This window comes from Antennarius striatus, chromosome 10 (genome assembly GCF_040054535.1).
Source record: "Antennarius striatus isolate MH-2024 chromosome 10, ASM4005453v1, whole genome shotgun sequence".
NCBI classification, from domain to species: Eukaryota; Metazoa; Chordata; class Actinopteri; order Lophiiformes; family Antennariidae; genus Antennarius; species Antennarius striatus.
The window spans coordinates 20,777,612-20,801,568 of record NC_090785.1 but is presented as its reverse complement, the minus strand read 5'-3'; the positions used below and the strand labels follow the sequence as shown (position 1 = coordinate 20,801,568).

The 23,957-nt window shown below is 42.2% G+C and overlaps 1 protein-coding gene across 9 annotated transcripts; it reads right to left on the bottom strand.

The window, feature by feature from the left end:
• Positions 1-299: 299 nt before the first annotated feature.
• Positions 300-23,868, bottom strand: LOC137602730 (centrosome and spindle pole-associated protein 1-like). 9 transcript variants are annotated; one of them, XR_011037193.1, is made up of 29 exons: positions 23,798-23,868; positions 21,285-21,415; positions 20,935-21,007; positions 20,307-20,410; positions 19,757-19,816; positions 18,654-18,910; positions 18,471-18,568; positions 18,079-18,175; positions 17,934-17,991; positions 17,362-17,633; positions 16,959-17,068; positions 16,734-16,875; positions 16,473-16,581; positions 14,859-14,894; positions 14,226-14,373; positions 14,024-14,152; positions 11,973-12,085; positions 11,692-11,841; positions 11,448-11,591; positions 10,996-11,109; positions 10,849-10,915; positions 10,612-10,738; positions 6,988-7,127; positions 6,219-6,259; positions 6,073-6,133; positions 5,767-5,876; positions 5,530-5,674; positions 2,126-4,039; positions 300-2,010 (listed from the first exon to the last, which is right to left on the bottom strand). XR_011037193.1 is itself a non-coding variant. In XM_068325698.1 (28 exons), exons 2-28 carry the CDS (start codon positions 21,405-21,407, stop codon positions 3,921-3,923), a joined length of 3,147 nt encoding a protein of 1,048 aa, XP_068181799.1. In that variant the 5' UTR covers positions 21,408-21,415; positions 23,798-23,868; the 3' UTR covers positions 300-3,920. The 9 variants fall into 9 exon arrangements, 7 of the variants coding, with proteins under 7 accessions (XP_068181799.1, XP_068181802.1, XP_068181801.1 ...); XR_011037194.1 differs by lacking the exon at positions 300-2,010 and adding an exon at positions 4,771-4,874 and having other exon boundaries at positions 3,908-4,039; XM_068325698.1 differs by having other exon boundaries at positions 300-4,039.
• Positions 23,869-23,957: the final 89 nt, after the last annotated feature.

The window sequence follows — 23,957 nt, the reverse complement described above, 5'->3', positions numbered from 1 at the left end:
TTCATTACTGCTAATGCAAAAACTAGCCTTTGAATGCAAGTTATTGTCTACACTGTCATCCTGAAATATAAAATATTTATGTGTAACAAATAAAAGTGCACATTTACCAGAAGTACCCTTAATGGTTTTACATAAAGAGTTTTAATTTTATAAACCTTTTGAATAAGAATCGCATTCAGCTCCTGACCCTTTTGGAGCTTAGGGCACACCAGTTTACTGCCACAACCCAATAGCAAAGAAAATGTTTTATTTCAGTACAACTCTGGCAGTACAATACAGGCAGTACAACTCAGGCAGTACAACAGGCAGTACATCACAGGCAGTACAACTCAGGCAGTACAACAAGCAGCACAACATAGACAGTACAACAGGCAGTACAACAGACAGGACAACACAGAGTATAAGATGTGGTGGGGGTTTCGTTTCTCTTAAGACAAGACACAGTGTATTAAACACAAGATATTTATTTTGTCAATTCAAATTAAGAGTTGAGTAGCAGTGCAGTAATATCATCACTAGGTTGAGTATGAGTCCGATAATATCATCGATGATATTGACAAAACAGACAGGTTCAGCAAACAGACAATTTCAACAAATACTTATCTAAGCATGATGAGAGCTCTGGAGACGATAAACAAGTCCTCCGATGTGTTGTTACAGAATATTGTATTTTAATGATCATTAAAGTACAACTTATGAAGAATTTTGACATGTGCTCACCTTTTTAAAGATGCAATTATTTTGAGCACAACTGTGCATGCACATGCACTACATTCTCAGACTTAAAGACTGCATCATAGCTAAACTGACATCTGTCATTGTCTGCACTGTCAAGGTCATATGTGTGACCGAGTACCACATCACTCATGTGGAGACAAAGTGGCCTGGGTCAGGCCGGGAGGCTTATCTGAATGACAGAATGCATTGTGGTAGGTTACCTGAAGATTTGCACATTATTTCGCTTGTGTCCGTCCTTTAATCTGCTCTAATATACGTACTTTACGTTACAGGAGAGTCTGATGGCTTTTTGCTGGGGAACAGGGGTTACCCATGCCAACCACGGCTGCGGACCCCTGAACCCCAGACAGAACTTCAACCGTGCTCACTGCAGGATCAGAGCCCAGGTGGAGATGACCGTACGCCTGTTGAAAGCCCGTTTCCAGTGACTACGTCAGCGCAGGACAACCCCTGAGAGGGCCTGTGATATACAGTAAGTGTTGCATGTGTTGTTCTTCATAATACAGTAAGCCCTCGCACATCAACGATTGTGACTCCACCTCATCACAGATTTTTGGTCGGCAGTCACGTGATACCGTAAGTAAATTATATTGGACGACGGCATCCGGAAGTGCTCCTTCCAAAAAAGTGCTTCAAACAGTAGATAAGAGTGTGGGAAAAGGTAATACAGATAGAGGGTGGTTTAATATCAGTATGGGAAGGGTTCATAAACATTTAAATCACCGTATATAATAAGATAAATAGATTGCGATCTCGATTGCGTGTGGTTCCTGGAATGCATTAACCGCAAAGACGGAGGGCGCAATGTAGTTATTAGATAAGAACAACACCCTGCCCCACAAACTGATGACCTTATCCTGCTGTCCAGGAGTGAGACACCATCTGCATGAATTATTTTTTCAATTAGATCACAATCACTACCACCATAGCAAGAAATAAAAGCACGAGTCACATTTCATTTGGTCTTCTTTATTTCCTACAAATACAAATGCAAACGTTATTATTTGTGTCTTGCCAATAGTCACCCTGTGGCCCTGCACCCACCTCTAACTGCTGCTGCAGTATTTTTGTTTCCAGATCAGTTTTTTTTTTTCTGAAGGTAAATTTGGTGCGGTTCTTTCACAGATAGCTGTGGATAGATGAAGACATGAAAAGATGGAGTTACATATGAATTACACAGAGTGAACTACTGGTGTTTGCTGGGCATCTCTTTCAACTGTGTCGACCCTTGCGGTGGATGTTGAGGGACCCTCCTGGTGTTGGCCAGCCATGCTTTGTTTAAACGGATGACAATGTGTTATTACTTCAGTGGCAGCAAAACGTCACACTCCAAATACCACCAGAATATCAGGAAATGGGAACAGGACTCAGTAACACAACAAATTACCTCCAAAGGCCTTCCTGAATCCCCTTCTGTGAAGGTGGCAGACATCTTTTCCTTGTCGTCTTCATCCTGACAAGGGTACTCCTGGCATCCTAGCATGTATCTACTTGATCAACCGTATAGTTAGTTTAGGAGACACCAAATATGGAGTTAGATGGGTAGTTCTCAGAGAAACTATATTTTGCCATTTGGAGACAAATATATTTATTGATGTATTTTTCTCATGTTTCCTCTTAACAGTAGGAATTGGAGGTGAGGGCTCCCTGTGGGCCTGACAACACATAGATGTTCATTCACTACATCAGACCTCAGTTGAATTCACCACAATGGGTCACATGACTGCCACAATATTTGACGACACATCTGCCTTAAAACTAAAATAAATCCATGTGAAAGCAGAGTTTGAAAGGGCCTCTAAGCCAGTTTGTGTACAACAAAACACAAGTAAACAAGGAAGTGTGTGATTGTCAACTGAGCCATGTTATCCCCTGTAGTCCTCTAACAGCTCCTCCCAAAGCCTGTTTCTTTCACTCATAGTCGACACCAAGACTCATGATGAAGCTCTCTTCTGACAAATCACACCCAACAGTTTCATTCACAAAAAGGTAGCACATACTGTACTTCTTCCACAGCAAACTTCAAAATGTAGGTTGTCCCTTTTTCATCATACAGCGCAACAACATCCTACAGCTACTTGTATGTTTTTATTGCCCACTCTGGTGATGATGGTGGCTTAGACTGAAATGATTCTGGCAGATGGTGTCCCTCACTGCTCTTGGATAGCTGGCAGGTGAACAAGGTCATTGTCTGGGTCTTCAGTTTATTGGGTAGGGTGTTGTTCTCCTCTGATAGGAGCAATAGTATGAAGAACACTCTCAGGAATCATCCTGTGGCACTGGAAACGGGTTTTCAGCAGGTCCTCTACACCGATGACTGCAGATCCATCCAACCTCGGTGTCACCTGGTGAAATACACTGATGACACAGTTCTCCTGTCCCTGCTCTCAGGTTCCTCACAGCATAATGGTCAAGCTTTACAGCAGTTTGCGGAGTAGTGTGACAGCTCTTGCCTTGAGCTGATTGTGAGAACTTTATGTGGAAGCAGACGTCAAAGGTTTCCTGTCGCCTTTTCATGAATCGTATTGAGCTCCTTGAAACCTGAAGACCATAAAATTAGTTTGTAACCATAAACGTAACTATCTCAGGTGTTTTTGCCCAGACAATTTTTAAATGAAGTCGCTAGTTATGCTGCTGTGGCACTGAGTAAGTGTCCTGACTATACAGTAAGTGTAGCACTGAGTTGGATGAAGTGTGTCTCTTGTTGGGTTTGAATATCTTGACACTGGAATGTCTGCTTGAGTCATGAGGGAGAACTTTTGATGGGTTCTATCCCAAGCAGTGGAAGATGGTGGCGTGTGTGTGTGTAAGCTTTATCTTCTTTAGGCTGTGACGACACCTCCAACCTTCTATCATTATTTATTTCAACTGTTACAATAATTGTCACACACTCACCTGCTTCTCAAAAAGATAAAAACTGATATGTAAAGACTCCTTATTCAACAACACACTGAATCAACAACATTCATTCTCCTGACTATACAGTCAGCTCAGTGTCATCCACACACTGTTTCTATCCACATGGTATGTCCCTGCAAATGTGGACGTCTAAACCTGAATAAAATGGTGATTTCAGACATGCCTAGAGTTAACTGTGGACAGATAGAATTCCATGTAAGAGCATCAGGGTTGAAGAACATCTGATCTGAAGGGAGCCACCTCCCTCATTCTGGGACATGGTGCTACGTCATCAAATGCTTCCTTCTCGATGGTTGGTCCAAGTATTTCAATGTGTCTGACGTTCCCGGACGCATCCAGGGATCTGTGGCCGTGGAGTCGTCATCAGACAGATCCAGGATTCCTGGAGAACACGGGCAGGGAGGCAAAGATTAAGATACATTAGAGTACGGCTGCCTCATGGTCAAAATACATTATTTATAATCCCACACAACCAACAGTTAATTTTTATTGTTTTTTATGGTAGAGCGGCCGTCCAATGTTCCAAGATCGATGGTTCGATTCCCGCTCCCGCCCAAAATCACTGGAGTGTGAGCTGACAGTGGGAGGTGTCAGGTCACCTCTGGAGCACTGCCGAGGCGCCCTCGAGCAAGATGCCGCCCCCCCTCACAATCTGCTCGTTTGGGGCGCACCAAGAAGAAGCTGCCCGCCACTCTACCTCCCATTGCGTGCTTACAGTTCCCCCTGTGTGTGGTTGTGTGTATTACAGGGCCTGTACACACTAATATGCATGTGTGTGATTGACTGACTAACATACTAACTCGAGTGTGCATTCTTAATTTCCCTTTGGGGATTATAATAGTATATTTTTTAAAAAAGCATATTATTTATCTTAACATAGCAGGTTTAAAGTCACACGGACTTGTCACTCCTGCTGAGTCCAGAAGACCTGTTTTAGCTCCTGAACTACACGTATCTGACTGGTGATAACACCACAGTGGAATGTTCTATGTTGCTGACACTCAATCATATTTTACGGTGAGAATGTGCTCTGGTTTTGTCCTCGTATGCTCTAGCTGTTCTAAAGTCTGTGATTGACAGGGCTTCCTGATGGTCATAGATATAGAGCAGTACCTTGAGATACGAGTTTTTGAAGATACGAGCTGTTGCTCTGTCCATATTTTTGTTCGACAAACGGGCAAAATCCAAGATACGAGCCGTGCTTCAGGACAGCAACTCTAGTTGGCGGATAGAGAAAACATCAGCTGAGATCGGATCCGGTTCTTGTTTGCGGAGTCAAGATGTAACTTGTGTGTGCCTGTGACTCTTGTATTTGTTTTTATATTTTATCGTCGTTCACGTAACTCATATGTAATTAATTATACACAGGTCAAGTATTCATGTCTATCAGAAAAAATAAATGAATAATTTAGTGGGTTTGGGGCTTTTTTAAAAGGCTGGAATGGATTAAAATGATTTTAGCTATTTTAAATGAGTAAATCCTCTGAGTTTTGATTTGTTTGACTTGAAATGGATTAAACTCATATCTTAAGGTACTACTGTATTCAATTACTGGATCTTTAAAGTAAGACATTACAGCTTCAAACTGTAGTTAGCCTTGCAGCTAACTGACCAGACATAGCAAGTGGCCTCTAGAGACGGCATGGACAAGAAATCTTTGACCATTGATGAGAACTTTGCAATGGAAAATAAAACAAATCACTGCTTCAAATGTGTCTCACTCTGACTTGTGCTGTTGGTATAGTATGTTTGATATTTGTATTAACAGAGGTGTGATTTTGCTAGTTTTTATAACAAGCAATGTAATTCCTTCATTCTTAAAACTGCTTTGATAATAGATGTGCTCGCCCATCAGATTCTGTAAAGTAATACCAGCCGCGTTGCCATGACGACTAAGAGCCGTCACAAGACCTGCCCTGTCCTGGCTCCAATCGTCATCGCTGGGATCAGCTTCCTGCTGAACACCACCGGCGTAGTTGTCATGTTGATCCTGACTGGAAGCAGTTTGATCCTGAAGCTACCAGAGGAGAACGATTAGAATCATTGGTTGTGATCTAAAAACACTAGAATAAAAACGGGCTACACGAGTCTACTTGATACTTCCTGTACCTGGGAACGCTGTGAATGTTTGGCCAGCCTCCTCCTCTCCCTTGCAGACAGCAGTGGGGATTTCTCCTGCTCTGGGATACAAGGCACTCCAAATGCATTTCCCAGGGGGTCTTAACATTTAACACACAAACAGCCAGAACTATATTTAGCTCGACATCACAGGCTTCTGTAGAGTGTATTATACTGTGCTGTACTGTGCTGCTTGTGTGTTCTGATGGCTTGAGAGATCTCCAGCCACAAATGACTTCCAGTTGTCTGCAGCTTAAATTGCACTCTGAATCATCATCAAATTCTGGGCAGCCTCACCGATGAACGTGCTCTCTGAGTCCAGCAGAGAACCTCTCGAAGACCTCCTCATCACACTCCTCTGCAACAGAAAATCCTGTTCAACATTCAAACAAGGATAATTTTTTTTGTTCACTGAGGCTCATCTATATTTGTTTTCCACTCACCACACAATTGTTTTGCTGTGGTGGAGGCAGGTCACAATATTCTGTAACAAAAGGAGGACTTTATATTAAAAATGCCCAAGTAGTACAAGTTTGTTTGTCAAAAGTGTTTTTTGGGGGTATTTAATGTCATAAATGGGAGACATCCAAATATCTGAGAGAGGAATGAGGTTGGTGAAAGTGGATAAAGTAGATGGATGTGACCTGTGTTCACTTCTGTTTGATGCAGCTGAGAAGTCGAGGCTTTTTAACAGAAAATTTAGGAAGCTAATGTTTCTGTAACGATAGCCATCAGGTTTTATATTGTGGTGTGATGAGAGAACAGTATTAACTGTTGTTTATCCACTCTGACCACATTCTTCATAAAAAAAAAAAATTGTCCAAGTTCAAAGGTCACAAACTCCACCTGCGAGCTACAACGAGTAGCAGAAGCTATCAAGTATTTATTACTCAATGTGAATGAAATATGGTTGATGTCTTCTCATGTTATCAAGAACATCCTCTTTTCCAGTGTTTTGGAATCATGATACTAAACACAAATCTTACCAGGTGTGAACGAGGCCTCACAGAAGACGTACTGACATTGACAAATACTGACTATGACATTAAAAAATAAGACCCTTGGTCCAACTCTGGATAGACAAAGGGGAGGCCATCAATGGTGAAACCCACATCACTACTTTTTTACTGAAAGCTGAGTGGGAGTGGACGATTTAAAAACATTAAAACATGAAAAGACTCGGCCATCAGGGAAAACAGGCTCAAGTGTTACCTGTGTGGTTGAGTTGGAGTGAGTCGTGGATTTGCTGCAGATTTCTGGGCTCCAGTTTTGTGGAGTTGGGCCTTCGGACCAGAACCTGCCGTCGAAGCATGGCCATATCAAACACATCCACTGGGGGGCGCTCTTGTTGTCTGAAAAAAAAAGACACGAACACACAAGTTATTTATGTTCAAGCTATCTGCTTAAATCTGAATTTTATCATTTAATACACAACTTCTAATAATATCACATGTGACGAATCGACTTTATGATTCAGAGACACCATCAATTGCATTTTACTTGTTGGGATCATAAAGAAAAAGAATGTCAGGGACAATGAGAGGAACAAAAGCAAACACCTTCAAAAAGAACTGGAGAGGTAAGAAGCACGTAGGTTCCAACTAGAACACATGTGTCAAAGTCAGTATTTTATTTTATTTATTCATATTCATTTCAGATGAATGAACTCAGGGAAAATTGCAGATAAGAGCCATGAGAAAGAATACAACTGATTTGATTTTCCTTCATTTTACTATTTGAAAGCAGTGATTGGTAGGAGCAGCACAATATTTTTTTAATCATTTTTTTATAATGCATGCACAAAAATAATATTATGCACACACATTTTTGTGCATGCAATAATGCATGCACAATAATGTATTTTCAGTTTATAATGCATGCAATTTCATTTATGCATTTATCATGATATTAAGGAACTTATTTTGTTTTTGAAGAACAATTACTTTTTTGCTTTTTTACTTGTTTGAAGTTACTGACAGACATACAGTGTATAACAAAATATTGCTTTATTTATTTAATCATTAAATAATATACACTGTGTTAGCTCTTGGTTCAATAGGCTATGTTCAATTCAATAAATGTCGAACCAGCCCGGCCCTCGGCTTGCAACAATTTTTTTTTTGGCCCTCTGTGTATTTGACTTTTACACCCCTGAACTACAACATCAGCTACAGTAAGATGGAGTGAAGAACGTTTGAGCTGGAACACCAAGGATCCCAGGGCTGAAGCAGACTCTGCCTGATGGAGAGCAGAGTCTGGCTGATGGTTACCCAACAGATCTGACTGCTCCACACACAACCAAACCCACTCCATTCCACCCTAACCAACCCACACCAACCACTTGGTCTGTTGGCCATTGTTGCTTACTGTTCACCTCACCTACCTCTCTCGAACACTCCTGACATGTCATCTGCATAGAATCCCTTCTTCCCACCCCCTCTTCCACCAGCAGCCATACCCATCACTCTTCATCCAACTCAGGTCAGGATGATGCTGAACGGACTGTAGCCAAGCAAAGCAGTGGGACCGAGAGAAACCAGCCCTAAACACCTGACGACCAGCTGCTCACAGCTGTGTGGTACCCAAACACACCTTTCCAACCTCAGCTTGTATCTACAGAACATCCCAAAGCTGTGGACAACATCTCACCCAGTTCCTTTTTCAATGAATGCCCTTCCCACTCTTGTCCTCTCCTACATCAGACTCAAATGGACTCTTTACAGTTTGCATCAGTCCCAACACCAGTGTCCATGATGCCCTCATGTTCTTGCTGCAGAGGGCAGACACCTCTGATGCATCTGTTAGGATGGCATTGACTTCTCAAGCTCCTTCAATTGCATTCAGCTCTGACTGTTAGGGGAATATATGGAGAAGCTGAAGGTGGATCCATCACTGGTACTGTGATGTTTGGATTGGCTTTTCCTCAGACCACAGTACGTAGGCCTACAGAGCAGCATCTCAAGCTCCATTCTGACCAGCACTGGTGTTGGCTCCATTCTAGTTTACAACACCTACAGCTGCTTTTGACACCGCTGCTATTGGCCCCATCAAAGGGGGCGATGCACAGGAGTATGGGGACAAACTCAACAAGAGTAGAGTACACACAATCACCTTCATCTCAACATCACAAAAACAAAGGAGATTATTCTAGATTTCAGGAAGGGCAGGAGGAGGACACAAACTACACCAATCACCATCAGGGGAACAAAGGTGAAGGTGGTCGCCAACCACAGTTACCTTGGTGAGCAGCTTGACAGTGAGCTGGACTAGAAGAGTCATGGAAGTGGTGTGCAGGTAACAACTTGATTTCTTTAGGAGGCTATGGTTATTCAACATCTGCCCACCCCTGCTGTGCAGTGTCGACCATTCAGTGGTGGCCAGTGCTCTGGTTTTTGGGAAGAAGACGCCCAAACAGCAAACAAAACCAGACCAGCTGAGCAGGAGGGTTGGCTCAGTGGTCGGACTGAACATCAAACAGAACAGCAGGTGGCTGAGTCCAGAACTCTGAGCAAACAGATTTCAGTAATGGTCAACCCTATACACCCACTCCACGGCCTGAAGGCCATCCACAGCAGCACCTTCAGTCAGACACTGCACTAATGTGCAAATCTGACGGACACAAGAAATGTTTAACACCAGTTTAACATCAGCTGCTACAGGTTTTAGCATGCACAAAAACAACTTTCTATTTATTCGTTGTTTTTTTTTAACTTAAATAGAGAAGCCATTTGAAGAAATATGTGGCCATTTGAAGAAAATTATGCTCTTCTGACACTGCTGTGGCTCTGCCATTTCCTGTAAAGGCGCTGGCGCGCAAAATGTGCAGGACATGCATGTAAGAAGCATGTCAGAATGGTCTGTCATTCATGACTCAAGTCCCAGTGAACTCTCACACAAAGACAAAACACACACATACATACACACGCATACACACACACACACACACACACACACACACACACACACACACACACACACACACACACACACACACACACACACACACTTGGAACAACACATATAAAAAAAGGCTGCAAACATAAACACATTTCTTTGTTGTTAAGTTAGAAATGTTATGTCATGAATGTTTCTATGTACAATAAAATTTATATACGTATAAAGGGCTTATATTTTGTTACATTTTCCACTTTCATGAGTCACGGTCTTGCTGGAGCCAATCCCAGCAGACTTCCGTCAAAAGTGTGCTTTGATCAAAACTACATTTCTCACAATGCAGATATTAAGCCCATTTTAACATTGACAAAAATGGTTTGAACAAAGTTAATGTCGTAACTTGAGTTTGATGTTCTTTTTCTTTATTTAGTTGGATAGTTTCATCCTTGATCAATGCAGTTTTGTGGATTTCATAACCTGACAAACTAAAAGCATTTATGTACAGAGCAACAGACAAACATTTTTTCCTGTGCAACTGTAACGTTTGTAACTTGTACAAGTAATAAATTCTGAGTTAATTAACTTTAAGGAGTAGTTACAATTATTTTTACATTACACTGAGTTACATTTGCAGTAATCCATCGTTACTCGTGGTTAATGTGTTCCAGAACCACCCGTAAAAACCTAATTCCGCGACATAGCAACAAACTATTCATTATTTATGATAATTTAAACGTTTATGAACCCTCCCCATACTGATATTAAACCACCTTATATCTGTATTACCTTTTCCCACACTCTGATAGACTGTTTAAAGCACTTTTCCATCTAGCCTTTTGAGGACAGCCATTATGCTGACATCCCTGCTTTATGGAGTAGCTTTTGTTTCATGCTCTCTTTCTCGATGTGATCAATACAATATAATATGTGTTTGGGTCTGACCTGTCACTCAGAGAAGACTCCACTTCTTCCCTGTCATACTGACGAAGGTGACCCTCCAGACGTTTTTGTTCACTGCGAAGCTGCCTCTTCAAAGCTGACAATGCACTGATTACATCACGCTGATCTCCTGAAAACACACACACGCACACGTTTGTTAAAATGAACATTCCAACAATGTCCGTGAGACAAGCTGCTGCTGAGATTAAAGCTGGTAAATAGAGCTAACTCATCTGGTACCTGCAGCTCGGAGGTGATTCCTAACAGCTGGGACAGGAGGGGACTGGAGACCAGACAAAGAGCGCTCCTGAAAGACACAACAGAGGTCAACAAAAGGGAAACGCATCCTATTGAATACAGAACATTATTCAGATATCTGTGACTCACAGAGAGCTGAGCAGAGGAACGCTGGCTGTCAACAGTTGGGGGTCTGGGGCTGGTCTGGTATTGCCCGTGTGTCCTCTGAAGAGTAGGGATTGGAGGTGAGGGCTCCCTGTGGGCCTGACAACACACACATGTTCATTCACTACATTAAAACTCAGTTCAATTCACTTGAATGGCTGCAGTCTGCTGGGTGTGTAGCCTGTAGTTTGAGTGGCCATTCATTGTCACTTATTTTAAACAATTTTCAACAGCTGCTAGAAGCAGAAAAAGACACAATGGTCAGACTGTCCCTACCGGTGTAGGTGAGACAGAGTTTGCACAGGACAGGTTCTGATTGCTCGGTTATCTATTAAAAATATTACATGAGAATAAGTTTCACCTGCTGTTGTTTCTTTGTCGTCCCTAAACTGCAGTGTGATTTTCATACTAATGTTGTGGAGTTGCTATGAACTGACCTCCTCCATCCGAGCCTGCCTCTCCCTCTCATATTGCCTCCTCAAGGCTGCATTCTCCTTCTTCTCTGCTTCGTCCTTCTTCCTTTCTGCCTCTTTCCTCCTTTGCTCTGCCAGGTGAATCAATTCTTCATTCTTGGCTTTTTGCTGCCAACAGGGAGAGAGAGAGAGAGAGAGAGAGAGAGTAAGAGATCTTAATCATCACACACTTTTTATGATCTAAGATCATAAAAAGAAAGTTCCTCACCTCCATTTCCTTCTGTTTCTTCTTCTCTTGCTCTTCCTCATACTCCCTCTGGATGCGAGCCCTCTGTTCTGCCAACCTCTTCTCCTCTTTCTCATCCTCCAGTCTTATTCGTTCCCTCTCCTCAGCCTTTTTACTCATTTTCTCATCAATCTATTCGCAATGTTAATGAGCAAACAGAAATACTGCACATGAATACAACGCTAAGCTTAAAAACTTAAAAACTGGAGTACTAAGATGATGTAAATGACAATCTGAGTACCATTGCTGGTTTGAAGCAATACCTGATGCTTGAGGTCAGCCTTGTACTTGTCTTGTTCCAGCATCTGTTGCTGGCTGGGCTGGTTGGGAAACACATTTCCTCTGGCAAACTGGGGGGTGTGGACATGTGTGAACCCTACAAGAGAAACACAATAAATTCAAGTTTGACTCAAACTAAAACATACTTCTTTCTGGTGGGCAACCATTCTACTCTACAGGAATGAAAATATGACGATGTATTCTCGCCAGTCGAGAGACATAGTCCCTCCAATGCTTCCAAGGTCTTTCATGAGGTAGGACACGCCCGCAACAACTCCCGAGTGAGGTGTCCAGGAGGCATCTGGAACAGATGTCCAAACCACCTCAGCTGGCTCCGCTCGAGGTGGAGGAGCAGCGGCTCTCCTCCGACTCCGAGCTCCTCCCTGGTGACTGAGGTCCTCACCCTATCTCTAAGGGTGTTCCCAGCCACTCTATGGAGGAAACTTATTTCAGCCGCTTGTATCTGGGATCTTGTCCTTTCAGTCATGACCCAAAGCTCATGACCATAGGTCAGAATAGGAACATAAATTGACCAGTAAATCGAGAGCTTTGTCTCATGATACAGCTTTCTTCACCATGACAGACCTATACATCTACTGCATTGCTCCAGAAGCTGCACCGATCCATCTGTCAATGTCACGTTCCATCCTTACCCCACTCGTGAACAACACCCCAAGATATTTAAACTGCTCCACTTGGGGCAAAGACTCTCCACCGCTCTGGAGAGGGCACACCACCCTTCTCCGGTTAGGAACCATGGCCTCGGATTTAGAGGTGCTGATCATTATCCCACTCGTGTCACACTCAGCTTGCAAACCTCCTTCAGCCGATGTGGCAGCAAAAAGCAAGTAGGGTTTCAGATTCAAAACGCTTGCAGACATCTCTTAAAGCTCTAGGCTCTAATGGTATCCCGACTTTTGTGATCTGTTGCCTTCTCAGAGTGAGTATCCAATCACAGGACTTGTACACCTCGGGACAATGTGGGGCCAACCAGCAGGCCTTAGAAGGCCAACTCGTGATCTGATTGGCTATCGCATCCGTCCATTAACTATATGTGTCCGTTTTCTCACAATACAGGGACGCCTATATTCTAGATTCTGAAAGCCCTGAGCAGATTTCATTCAACCTGGCAACAAAAGCTAGCTAAATTCTGATTGGATAAAAACTCTCTAATCTAAAAATGGAACACTGACCCAGTGTTGGCCTATGTCATATTATATCCCAAAGTATACTGTATATATAATAGCGGGAACCCGTGGAGATTCCACAATAAAACAATAATATCAGACTTCATACCAAACATATGAAAACAAATGTACTGGTATTAAAAACCAAACGCACCCAACACAGTCAAAAATCAACATGGTGACGTAACGACTTTGTGTTGGCAAATCATGGATGGCGCTGGGAGGGGATTGCGAAACCGTAGATGAATGTTAGCAGGCTAACTGGAGAAAGAAAGATAACTAATGGTGAGATTGGGAAAGGAGCTAACGTTAAAGGAAAAGGCACCTGTCAAAAGAGCAAGTGGAAAGAAATTTTAGAGAAGTGATAGTTCTGTTAGCTGACTACATGAACAGAACTGCATGCAGTTACTTAAAGACCATTTTTGTCAGATGCCCGAGGAGCATTTTTGATACTACATTGATTGTCCCCATTCCAAACGGAAACCATAGCTGGACAGACTGTTGGTGCTAGCAGCTAGTTTCACTCAGAAATCGTTGTTTTCTGTGTCGTTCCTGTTGTTGGACTCTCTGCTCAAAAACATGAAAATTGTTAGAACAGTTATGACACTCTTTATACGTATAACTGGGAAGTCCATGTATAGTTATTTCTTCTCCTAACATAGCAGATTCCTTACACCATATTGTTCATGTGATTCCTTCTGGCGGATGCGCCGTGATTGGTTAGGGGAGATAGTAAATGGTATAAATAATGGTAAGAAGCAGACTTTTTGGTGTTGTAATATTAGACTCATTCAAATGATTGTCTACATCGCCCATTACTGGTGACATACTGAGTTGTGATACCATACCAGAGACCCTCTCTTTGGGGTCGGAGAACTCTGTCTGGGGGACCGTCATGGCAGCTATAGCTCTCTTCTGCTGCTGCTTCGGGTTACTGTAGGTCTCTTCATTGACCTTGTGCATCTGGTTGAGGTCGGCTGGTCAAGGAAGTTAAAAGTCAGAATAAATGCTGTATTATATTTAAAAAACACATGAGATTCAGGGACATACCGATAAGATTCCCAGTGCTGTCCCTGAGTGGGGCCCCTCCGCCACCGCGGCCCCAGGGCTGGTGGTTCTTCATGTCGGCCTCCAGCTGGGCTTCATAACGCTTCACCTCCTCTCTCTCGAGCAGCTTCTGTTCCTGTTGTTCCTGGATCTGCAGGGAAGTTTTTTCTTGCTTACATCCAAGTCCTCTAACCTATCTGCTGCATTGTTTTTTCTAACTGCAAATTCAACTCGTGATTATCTTTTGTAAATATGTGAAATGTGTAAAGCAGTTTAAGGCATCACATTTTCTGAAAACATGTAGAGGAGCATCATTGTATGCTGTCAGGTCTGGAGAAACTGCAGATTATTGAAGCCGGTGACAGAAGTCAGTTCCAACACAACCTAAAAACATCTTTCCAATGTTTTGTCAGCCTGTGATGATCATCACACACCAAACACAAGATAACCTGAGCAGCAGAGACACCACAGAGTCACCAGGAGCAACTAGAAGGACTGGGATGGGACTAAAGTTGTTCCAGGCTATGATGCGGACTATGGAGAAATCTCCGAAATACACAACACATTAAGAATTTAATGAGGTTCTGAGGCCATAAGTGGGCTTACACTATACATTATAGATGTTTGGTCTTTTACCTTTTGAACTCCATTGCTCCTTCTCCTGGAATCTCCCTGCCAACAAATACAGACTGCATTGCAATGACGATTGAACTGTACCAACAGTAGCGTCATACCGCTTTTTACACAGAATAACCCAGGCCAAGCTCATTACTACAGAACTACTTATTTACCCTGTGATGTAGGCAAGTAACAGGGGCAGAACAACATGCCTCTAATGATCAATATTCAAGTACTTAGTCTTAAATCATAGGAATTGTCTTTAAATTTATATAAAACAAATAGAAGATGGTCCTTTTGATTTTGTGCGTGTATGAATTTGGATTAAATCAACATCCACCAATCTTCTGCTCGGCTTTTACCTTATGGGCAGTAACCTGGTTCATGTGCGTACTGATATGTGATGAGGACTGGGTGTTCTCATCTGCTTTCAAGTACCTGTACTGCTAATTAGAGTGCGGAGTTATTCTGACAAAACTAGTAACTATTACATCCATATAGTTGTACAATAGGCCTCTCTGAGGAACCATCACCTGCGATACAACTATGAACTATTTATTTTATTATTTACGGTAATTTTAAACGTTTATGAACCTTCCCCATACTGATATTAAACCACCTTACATCTGTATTACCTTTTCCCACAGTATTATAGATTGTTTGAAGCACGGAACGCAGCACACTTCCAGATGCTGTCAGCCAATAGTATGCGCATATGGTATCACGTGACTACTTACTAAAAATGAGATGAAGCCGGGCATCTTGAAGTGCAAAAACACGAGGTATTACTGTATGTAATTTAAAAAATGAGTTACGTAGTCAAGCCGCGTATCTCGAAGCACAAATCTTCTTTTCCTTTCGGCTTTTCCCTTCAGGGGTCACCACAGCGAATCAATTGCCAACATCTAACCCTGTCTTCTGCATCCTCTTCTCTCACACCAACTACCTTCATGTCCCCTTTCACTACATCCATAAACCTCCTCTTCTGTCTTCCTCTAGGCCTCCTGCCTGGCAGTTCAAAACTCAGCATCCTTCTACCAATATATTCACTATCTCTCCTCTGGACATGTCCAAACCATCTCAGTCTGGCCTCTCTGACTTTATCTCCAGAACCTCTAACATGTGCTGTTCCTCTGATGTACTCATTCCTGATCCTAACCTTCCTGGTCACTCCCAGAGAGAACCTCAGCATCTTCATCTCTGCTACCTCCAGCTCTGTCTCCTGTCTTTTCCTCAGTGACACTGTCTCTAGACCAAACAAAATCGCTGGTCTCACCACAGTTTTGTACACCTTTCCTTTCATTTTTGCTGAAACTCTTCTATCACACATCACACCTGACACTTTTCTCCACCCGTTCCATCCTGCCTGTACACGCTTCTTCACCTCTTTTCCACACTCTCCATTGCTCTGGACTGTTGTCAAGTAGAGGATGAACCATCCTCTGCTTGACTTAGTAGTCATATAAAGTAGTAGGACTGTTGACCCTAAGTCAGCAGTCCAGAGTTGACTTACAGTCTTACGAATGAGCGAGAGAATACTGTACATGATGATGTCAGAAGGCTTAATAGTTCACCCAGTCTTGAAATGAACACATTCATTTTAATGCAGCTTTTCACATCGGTTTGACCCACCTGCTGTTTCAGTGCCTCCCGGTAGCTCACAATCCTTTCCCTCGCTGATCTGGATCGCTCTGAAGGAAAAACTTTGACTTGTGAGTCCAGAGCAGCCTCACTGCTGGCCCTGAGTCAAAGAATCCCACAGTTCATTACGATCTGTCCCCAAAGACTTATGTTATAGTAACATTGACATGATCACCAAGTGCTCATGACTGCAAACAGTCTTCTGGCCCTGCCTGCCAAGTCAGAGCACTTGAAGTGAAGAGGGGAATTTACTTGACTGGAGGCTCAGGGAAGCTGCTCCCACCGCGCTGACTATGAGGGCTGTGGTCACCAAACTGGTTGGGCATTGCTCCTACGGGTGGAACATTCCAGTAGGACATCAGCGGGTCAGCACCAGGAACAGACAAGTGACCATCTGGAGAGTGAAATGATATGTTAAAAGCATTTTGGTGCGGAGTGCAGCATGTCAAGCTCCGTTCAGCAGAGAGTGGTGCTTACAGTAGGCCATACTTGGGTTGAGCAGGTTTCTAGAGCTGAGGTAGGGATGAAGTTCTCCATACGGGCTCCTGTAAGCTTCAGTGAGGGTTGTTGGAGGGAACCAAGGGACTCTGGGAAGACAAAGTTTAGAGTTAGGTAAAGATACTGGGTTTTGTATATTCACTATTTGCATCAAACACGAATAAAAATCAACTTCAAGCTCACAAAGTGATATCACACTTAGTGTTCAGTATTCAATCAACCACATGCAAATCAGAGTTGTAATAAGTCTCTGCTGATGATGATCTACATTTCCTGGTGCGTTAAACTAAGTGTTCAATTGGCAAAACAAAAAAAGGTTTTTTATCATGTAACAGTCAATATTTATTATGTCAGTCTGGGTTGCTTTAGCTTTCAATCATACCTGGGAATGTCAATGGATCTGGGCAAGGGGGGTACACCAGACTGGGTGGTAGGAGACCGACCACCACCGTCTAGATAGGAGCTGTACTGCAGCAGAGGAGACTGGAAGGCCATGTGGGGCAGTTCCAGAGGGGGCAGCGCTCTGTCTCCAACACCTGTCCTCTCATTGTTAGCTGCTCCTCTGGACGATGGTTCATCCTCTGCTGTTGTTGAAGACTCCGAACCCCGAGGAGGTTTCCTCCTGCTCAGACCGAACTGTCTGATTCGGTCCAGCTGGTTTGTGGATCAACACAATGAGAAGATAAATCTGCTCTACGCAGCTTATGCTTAAGATCACTTTGATATCTCCCCTCAGCTGTACTTTTGTCATATATTTTTAATCAAAAGGGAAAAATGGGATAAAAACTTTCATCAGATTTTGCAATACTGCATTGTCCTTGTGAGCTGTGACACAAATATCACACACTCATTTGATATACAAATTTAACTGAAGAGTAAAAGACCCTTTTGTCAGTCAATGTGATCTCAGACATTAGATAATCAAGTCTTCTTTCTTGTGACTGGTCAGCCAACCTGCTTCTCTGGATCATTAACTCCTGTTGCGGCAACTTTCAGCTCCAGATCTTTCTCCCTACAACATAAACACATATAAAGTAGTTTAACAGAGTTACACATTTGATACTATGTTTCATTTCACTAGGACAAGGATCTCTAGTACCTCTTCCTGTTCCTGTGCTGTTCAGCAATCTGCTCCTCCAGTTCCTGTCTGTAGCGCTCCTTTTTCCTCCGTTGGTAATCTTCGGTGTCTAACGCTCCTTGAAGATGAGACACAAGGAAACGTCATTTCTTTGCAAAAGTTTTGCCTTCAATCAAACCAAGAACCTTCTTGTTCTGTGGCAACAATCCCACCCACTGCGCCACTGTGACGCCCAAAATCCAAAATAATCTGTCAATAATTCTAAAAGCAACATTTAATTTATACCAATTAAAAATTTATTATGATCGGAGCAATTCCTTTTTCATTAAATGCTGGACTTTGAATTCAAAACAAAATGTTCAAATAATCTTATTCCAACATCACGACTATCAAAATGCTAAATTTTCTCTAACCGATTTTCAGTCCAGTGGCAAACTCCTCATCGTTGTGATTCGTCAGTGCCTTCGATCTCCTGCTTCCTCTGGAATCTCTTGGATTCTCCTTCTTCTCTCTAGAAAAAAGAAGAAGAAAATAAACTCAACAGGCACAAAAAACAGGCACACAAAAACAAACAACACACAAATTCCTTCAAGTACCTGCCACCAGGTTTACTGGATCGTCTCTTCTCAATTTTTAGATCAACCCCTGTGTGTCTGTGCCTTTCCCCTTCCATCAGCTCCAGTTCCTTCAAACATTGCTTCTCCTGCTCCTCCAGTGGTCTCCCCAGCCTGCCACAATGCCTGGGAGGTGCTAGTGACTGCTCCTCCTCGTGGTTACTGTCTTCTGTTAGCGTGGAAGCATCTTTGCGTGAGGCGGGGCGCTGCTGACGAAGAACACCCGTCTGGACTCCATGCTGACGGAAGATGATAGTAAAGTCTGCTTTAAAAGGTCCCATATTATGCTTTTTTAAATTCATTTCATTCAGTTGCCAGATGTCCTGCGACACTGTATTTGAAATGTCTTGCCCCAGATTGATCTGTGGTCCTCAATATCTTTGATTGAATATGGAAAAAATCACTTCCAGCCCAGAATGCCTCGATTTACTGGAAGTGCCTCTGAGCTCTCTATCAACCCCCTCCCCCCCATGTGTAAACAAATGCCACGTGAATGCACGCACTACCATCCACTAAAATACCTGTTGTTTCAACTTTCAGTAACTTTGTTACGACGTATTTCGCTCTTATTTTTCTCGTTTCGCTCTTATTTTTCTTGTGTTTGACTTTCACGCTGGTGAGGCAACATTAAATCCTCTATACATCAGGACAAACTAATTGATTGCTGCCTTAAAAGCCTGCATCTAGTCAGACAAGTTTCTTCCTCCCTGTACCCGTTATTTCCTCTTAAACCTTGTGGAGCACTTGTTTGTCAGGTGATTTTTAATTGATTTATATCAGAAAGAAGCTGCTTTCAGTCTTTTTAACATTTGATATCACATGGTGATGTCATTGCAGCACATGTTATGAGACACTGAAGCAGTGATGTTATTTATACACTTGGGAGCACATAGGGCCTTCAGGATATAAGCCACTTGTTCAGTAGATTAATCTGTCACTTATTCCTGTCGAAGGTCTGCTCCTCCATCCAGTTTGTTTTTTTAGTTGGGAGTTTTTAATTCAGAGATTTGCATAAGAAATAGAATTTCTGTTCACTTGAAGAGATAGTCTTCAAGTTGATAAATTTACCAGAGAAAAGCGCTTACCTTGACAGACCTCCCATTACTGAGGTGAATTAACGGTCCAGGCTTTGCAAGTTGCTTTTTCTGTGACATAAAACATTTTAGTCACAATTAAAACATGGTGACTTTGCTCTTGTGGAAATCCAGACCCACCAAATGAGATGTGTTTACGTCGGGACTGAGCTAAAGCTGCTGAGAATATCTACCAGTTGCAGATCCTTGGACGGAGGCTGTGTATGTGTCAGCAATACCTACCTTTACAATAAATTATTCCCACATATGATGTCAATTCTGAGCACCAGGTTAATGATAATTAAATTCTAGGTCTGCTTTGTTCTTTTTTTTTTCTTCATTAACAACATATCCAGCAAAAAGGATATGGTCTGGCAGTAAAAAACATGTCATGTGTCCCTACCACCAGACATGGGTTACATGACTGCCACAATATTTGACGCCACATCTACCTTCAAACTAAAACTATGATACAATTTTGTCAAAGCCAAGTTTGAAAGGGCCTCTAAGCCAGTTTGTGTACAACAAAACACAAGTAAACAAGGAAGTGTGTGATTGTCACCTGATCCATGTATTGCCTGTAGTCCATGCGTAACTCCTCCCGAAGCCTCTGTTTCTTTCTCTCGTACTCGACACCAAGGGGGAGGCCCATGATGGAACTCTCTACTGACAAAGCACACCCAACAGTTATATTCAAAAACAACGTCAAAGGTCAGCTAAGACAGTATAAACAACATCTACTCTGACAAACGTTGCTCAAATGACGTTCCTCAAATATTTCCAGGAGGATTTGGCATTCCACACAACCAGCCTCATAACATCAGACCATGTGTAACCATGAAAGCTCAGAATCTCATCATCCATCACCTGGACCAGCTGCCAAAAGCGCTAATGCTGTAGTTATTTTACACAAAGAATTTACTGCACAAATGTCTCACACTTCATGTGACAAATGGTGTTCACCCCAACAGCTAACTTGATTTGTCTTGGAAATAGAAGCACACGCCAACACTGATTTTGACAAATATCTGGTAAAAATCTGTCAAAAATGGGTTTTGTGGTGAGTAAAATGACTTTAAATCTTTCAGGCCTTGCTATGTTTATCCCATGAAAAATGAGACAAAAACTTGAATGGATTTTTTCTGTTGAATGTAGCACTTTATCATGAAGGAAATGTTCAGGTATTTCACCTTTCTCTTGAGCTGTTGACTTGGGAGGGATGTTCTCTTTTGGCCTGGACTTGTAGTCTCTGTTGCCGTGCACCTGTTTGTCAAAGAGACGGTGATTAAAAGCTATATTTAATCGACACAATAATCACTTTACATTTCCAAGCACTAAATGACTATTAAACTACATATGGTAGTAGTTACATGCTGTCTGTCATATCGCCACCTTGTTTTATCATTTTTTCCATTGTTAAATACACTTCGTTGGGTTAACCTTCATCTTAATAATTCTACATGTCAACAGGTGGTCAATCAGATTATCCAGAATCCCGACTTCATATGACTCACAATCTCACTTCACCCACACCACACACCTTCATTTCCATGTAAGGAGGGTCTTGTTCTAATCTGGCTTTATCTTCGGCCACCCTCGCCTTCCTCTCCCTGAGGAAGTTTTCCAGCTCGTCATCCATCTCCAAACTGACCTGATTGTTCATGTTCACCGCTGCAGCAGACAGCATTTTTAATAGAGCATGAAATAATGAAAGACTGCTAAAAGAATACAAGACCTAGTACATTCTTAATGGACAATTACTAAAGGTGTTCAGCTGTGTCCCATAGACACACAAATGTACAGGTATAGTCTTAAAACAGCCATTCTTAGTGACTGTTACATTGCTTGCAGTTGCCAACAAAAAAAGTCACACTCTCATATTTTGTTGGACCACCTTTGATTACAGCATACATTCCTTGTGACATTATTTTGATAAGCTACTGCAATATCACAAGAATTATTTCCATCCAGTGATTATTTTTTCATCAAGATCTTGCATTGATGTTGGTGGGACCTGACCGCTAGGCAAAGTCTTTTCCAGCACATCCCACTGATTCTCAATGGGGTTCAGGTCTGGACTCTGTTGTGGCGAATCCATGTATTAAAATGATGTCTCATGCTCCCCAAACCACTCTTTCACAATTTCAGAAAGAGTGAATCCTGGCATTGTCATCTTGCAATATGCCCATGCCATCGGGGAAGAAAAAAATCCAATGATGTAATAACCTGGTCTTTCAGTATATTCAGGTAGTCAGCTGACCTCCTTCTTTGAAAACACACTGTTGCTGCACCTAGATTTCCTCTACCGAGACGTTGATTATCCATTTATGAACAAAAGGTTGTTAATTGTCTGTTGATGTCTTTATTTAACATAAGACCACGGCAGTGATTTCTTATTAGATTACAGCCATCCTGGCGTCATTAACAATTACAGAGCAAATGAAGGTCAGTCCATGAAAATATTGTCTCAGATGAAACTGGCCTGTGGCGTAAAAAAGGTCAGGCACTGCTACTGTAGACCGTATCTCCCCTTCTGTAGAAGAGTTATAGGAACATGAACCAATGCGGAACGCATTGTGATGAAGCAAATGTTGAAAGATATGGAAGAAAAAGACCATTGCATTGTTGTCCTGGAACAGGGACAACAAAGACTGGATGATTTGGAGCAAAGCATTTGCATGAATGATGTGATCATCACTGGCATCAAAACCAAGCTGGGTACTTATGCACATGCTGTGGGCAGGGGAAGTGGAGAGGATACTGAAAACATCACTGACAGTGAGACTGTGGAGCGACAGGTGATTTCTCAACTCAGAGATCTGGAGATAACTATTGATCTGGACCAGATTGAGACATATCTATTGCCAACTGGGGTAGGAGACCACCTGCAGTGTTGATAAAATTCTATAGCCGTGAGCATAAGATTGCTCTTCTGGAACAAGGCTTCGAACTGAGAGGAAAAAATGTCTTCATTAATGAGAATCTCATTAAAAAGAATGTTGATATTGTCAAAAAGGCTCGTCAACTGAAGAGGAATGGGCTGATCGACAGCACCTGGATGAATAACTGCAGGATCAAAACAAAGGGGCTTTCTGGAGCAAATGAGAACAATGATGATCAGGAGTGCCAAGGAACGGCGAAATATGATCAATAAGGTAAAGCAAAAAATATCAACTGTAACTACAGCACAGCAGAAAATTGACATCTCTGTTCGGTCTAAAGAAATGAAAGATCTTAACGAGAGAAATGTTGAGCATGGTAGTAGTTTGGAGTTGATACATTTGTAGATAATGCCTTGACTGACCTAAATGGAATTATTGACCCAGACAACTTCTACAATAACAGAATGGACAAGAGTTACCGGTATAAACAACCAAAGATCGGTACAAGAGAATCACTTCAACAGTAGGAGCCTCTACACCAATTTTGGACACATAGAACAGTTGAAAAACCATTCAATATCATTAATGTCTGAAACATGGATCAATGAAAAAGAGGACATCGATTTCTGCTTCAACAAAACATGAGAGTGTGTGACAGGCAGTATACAGTATAAGGCAACATAAACGTTCACTCTACCAATCTATAATCAATGTAGGGGTTTAAGCAGCATATTGGCTGCCCAGCGTCTTTAAACAATAGCTTTGGTGACCTTAAACAGTGAGAAACACGTTACAGCCACATGTCAGTGATGCAGGTTAGTATCAGATCATAACAACGCTCCTGTCTCTTTAATGATTAGTTGTCAGGCAACACGTTAGCGTCCCACTGCAAACAAACAGCTACACCAGCTTAGCAATTAGCTGATGACGACACCAATGCAAACAGTAGGAATATGTCAGATAAGTAGCGCAGCAGGTTATATAGGCTAATAGTATCGTAGCTTGTCCAGTCCTAGGCTGACATTAGCTAGCTTGTTAGCCTTACAAGGAATGACTCAAAGTAAAACCAATTGCAATGACAAAGAAACAGGGACAACTACGTGTAGTTAATGAGCAGCTCCTTAGTTACTGAAGATAATGCCAGTGTTGTACTCACTCACTAAAAACCTACCGCTGCCGCTGTTTGGCTGCAATTTGTGGCGGCAGCGCCGTGCCGACCACACTCACTAGGGTTCGTTGTATTTCTCTACTTCCGGTTCCAGGTTTCAGAATAAAGTGATGTTTGACTGAACGACCTGCAGCAAAAAGTTGTTCACACACTGTTGGTGAGA

What these genes read in the sequence shown, in the direction of transcription:
- LOC137602730 (XM_068325698.1), bottom strand. Translation starts at nt 21,407, where the DNA reads ATGAACAATCAGGTCAGTTTGGAGATGGATGACGAGCTGGAAAACTTC. An exon ending in TCCAGTAAACCTGGTGGCAG is followed by an intron (nt 18,569 to 18,653) that starts GTACTTGAAGGA and finishes TCTTTTTTCTAG; the next exon opens with AGAGAAGAAGGAGAATCCAA. An exon ending in TGCCACTGGACTGAAAATCG is followed by an intron (nt 18,176 to 18,470) that starts GTTAGAGAAAAT and finishes CTCATCTTCAAG; the next exon opens with GAGCGTTAGACACCGAAGAT.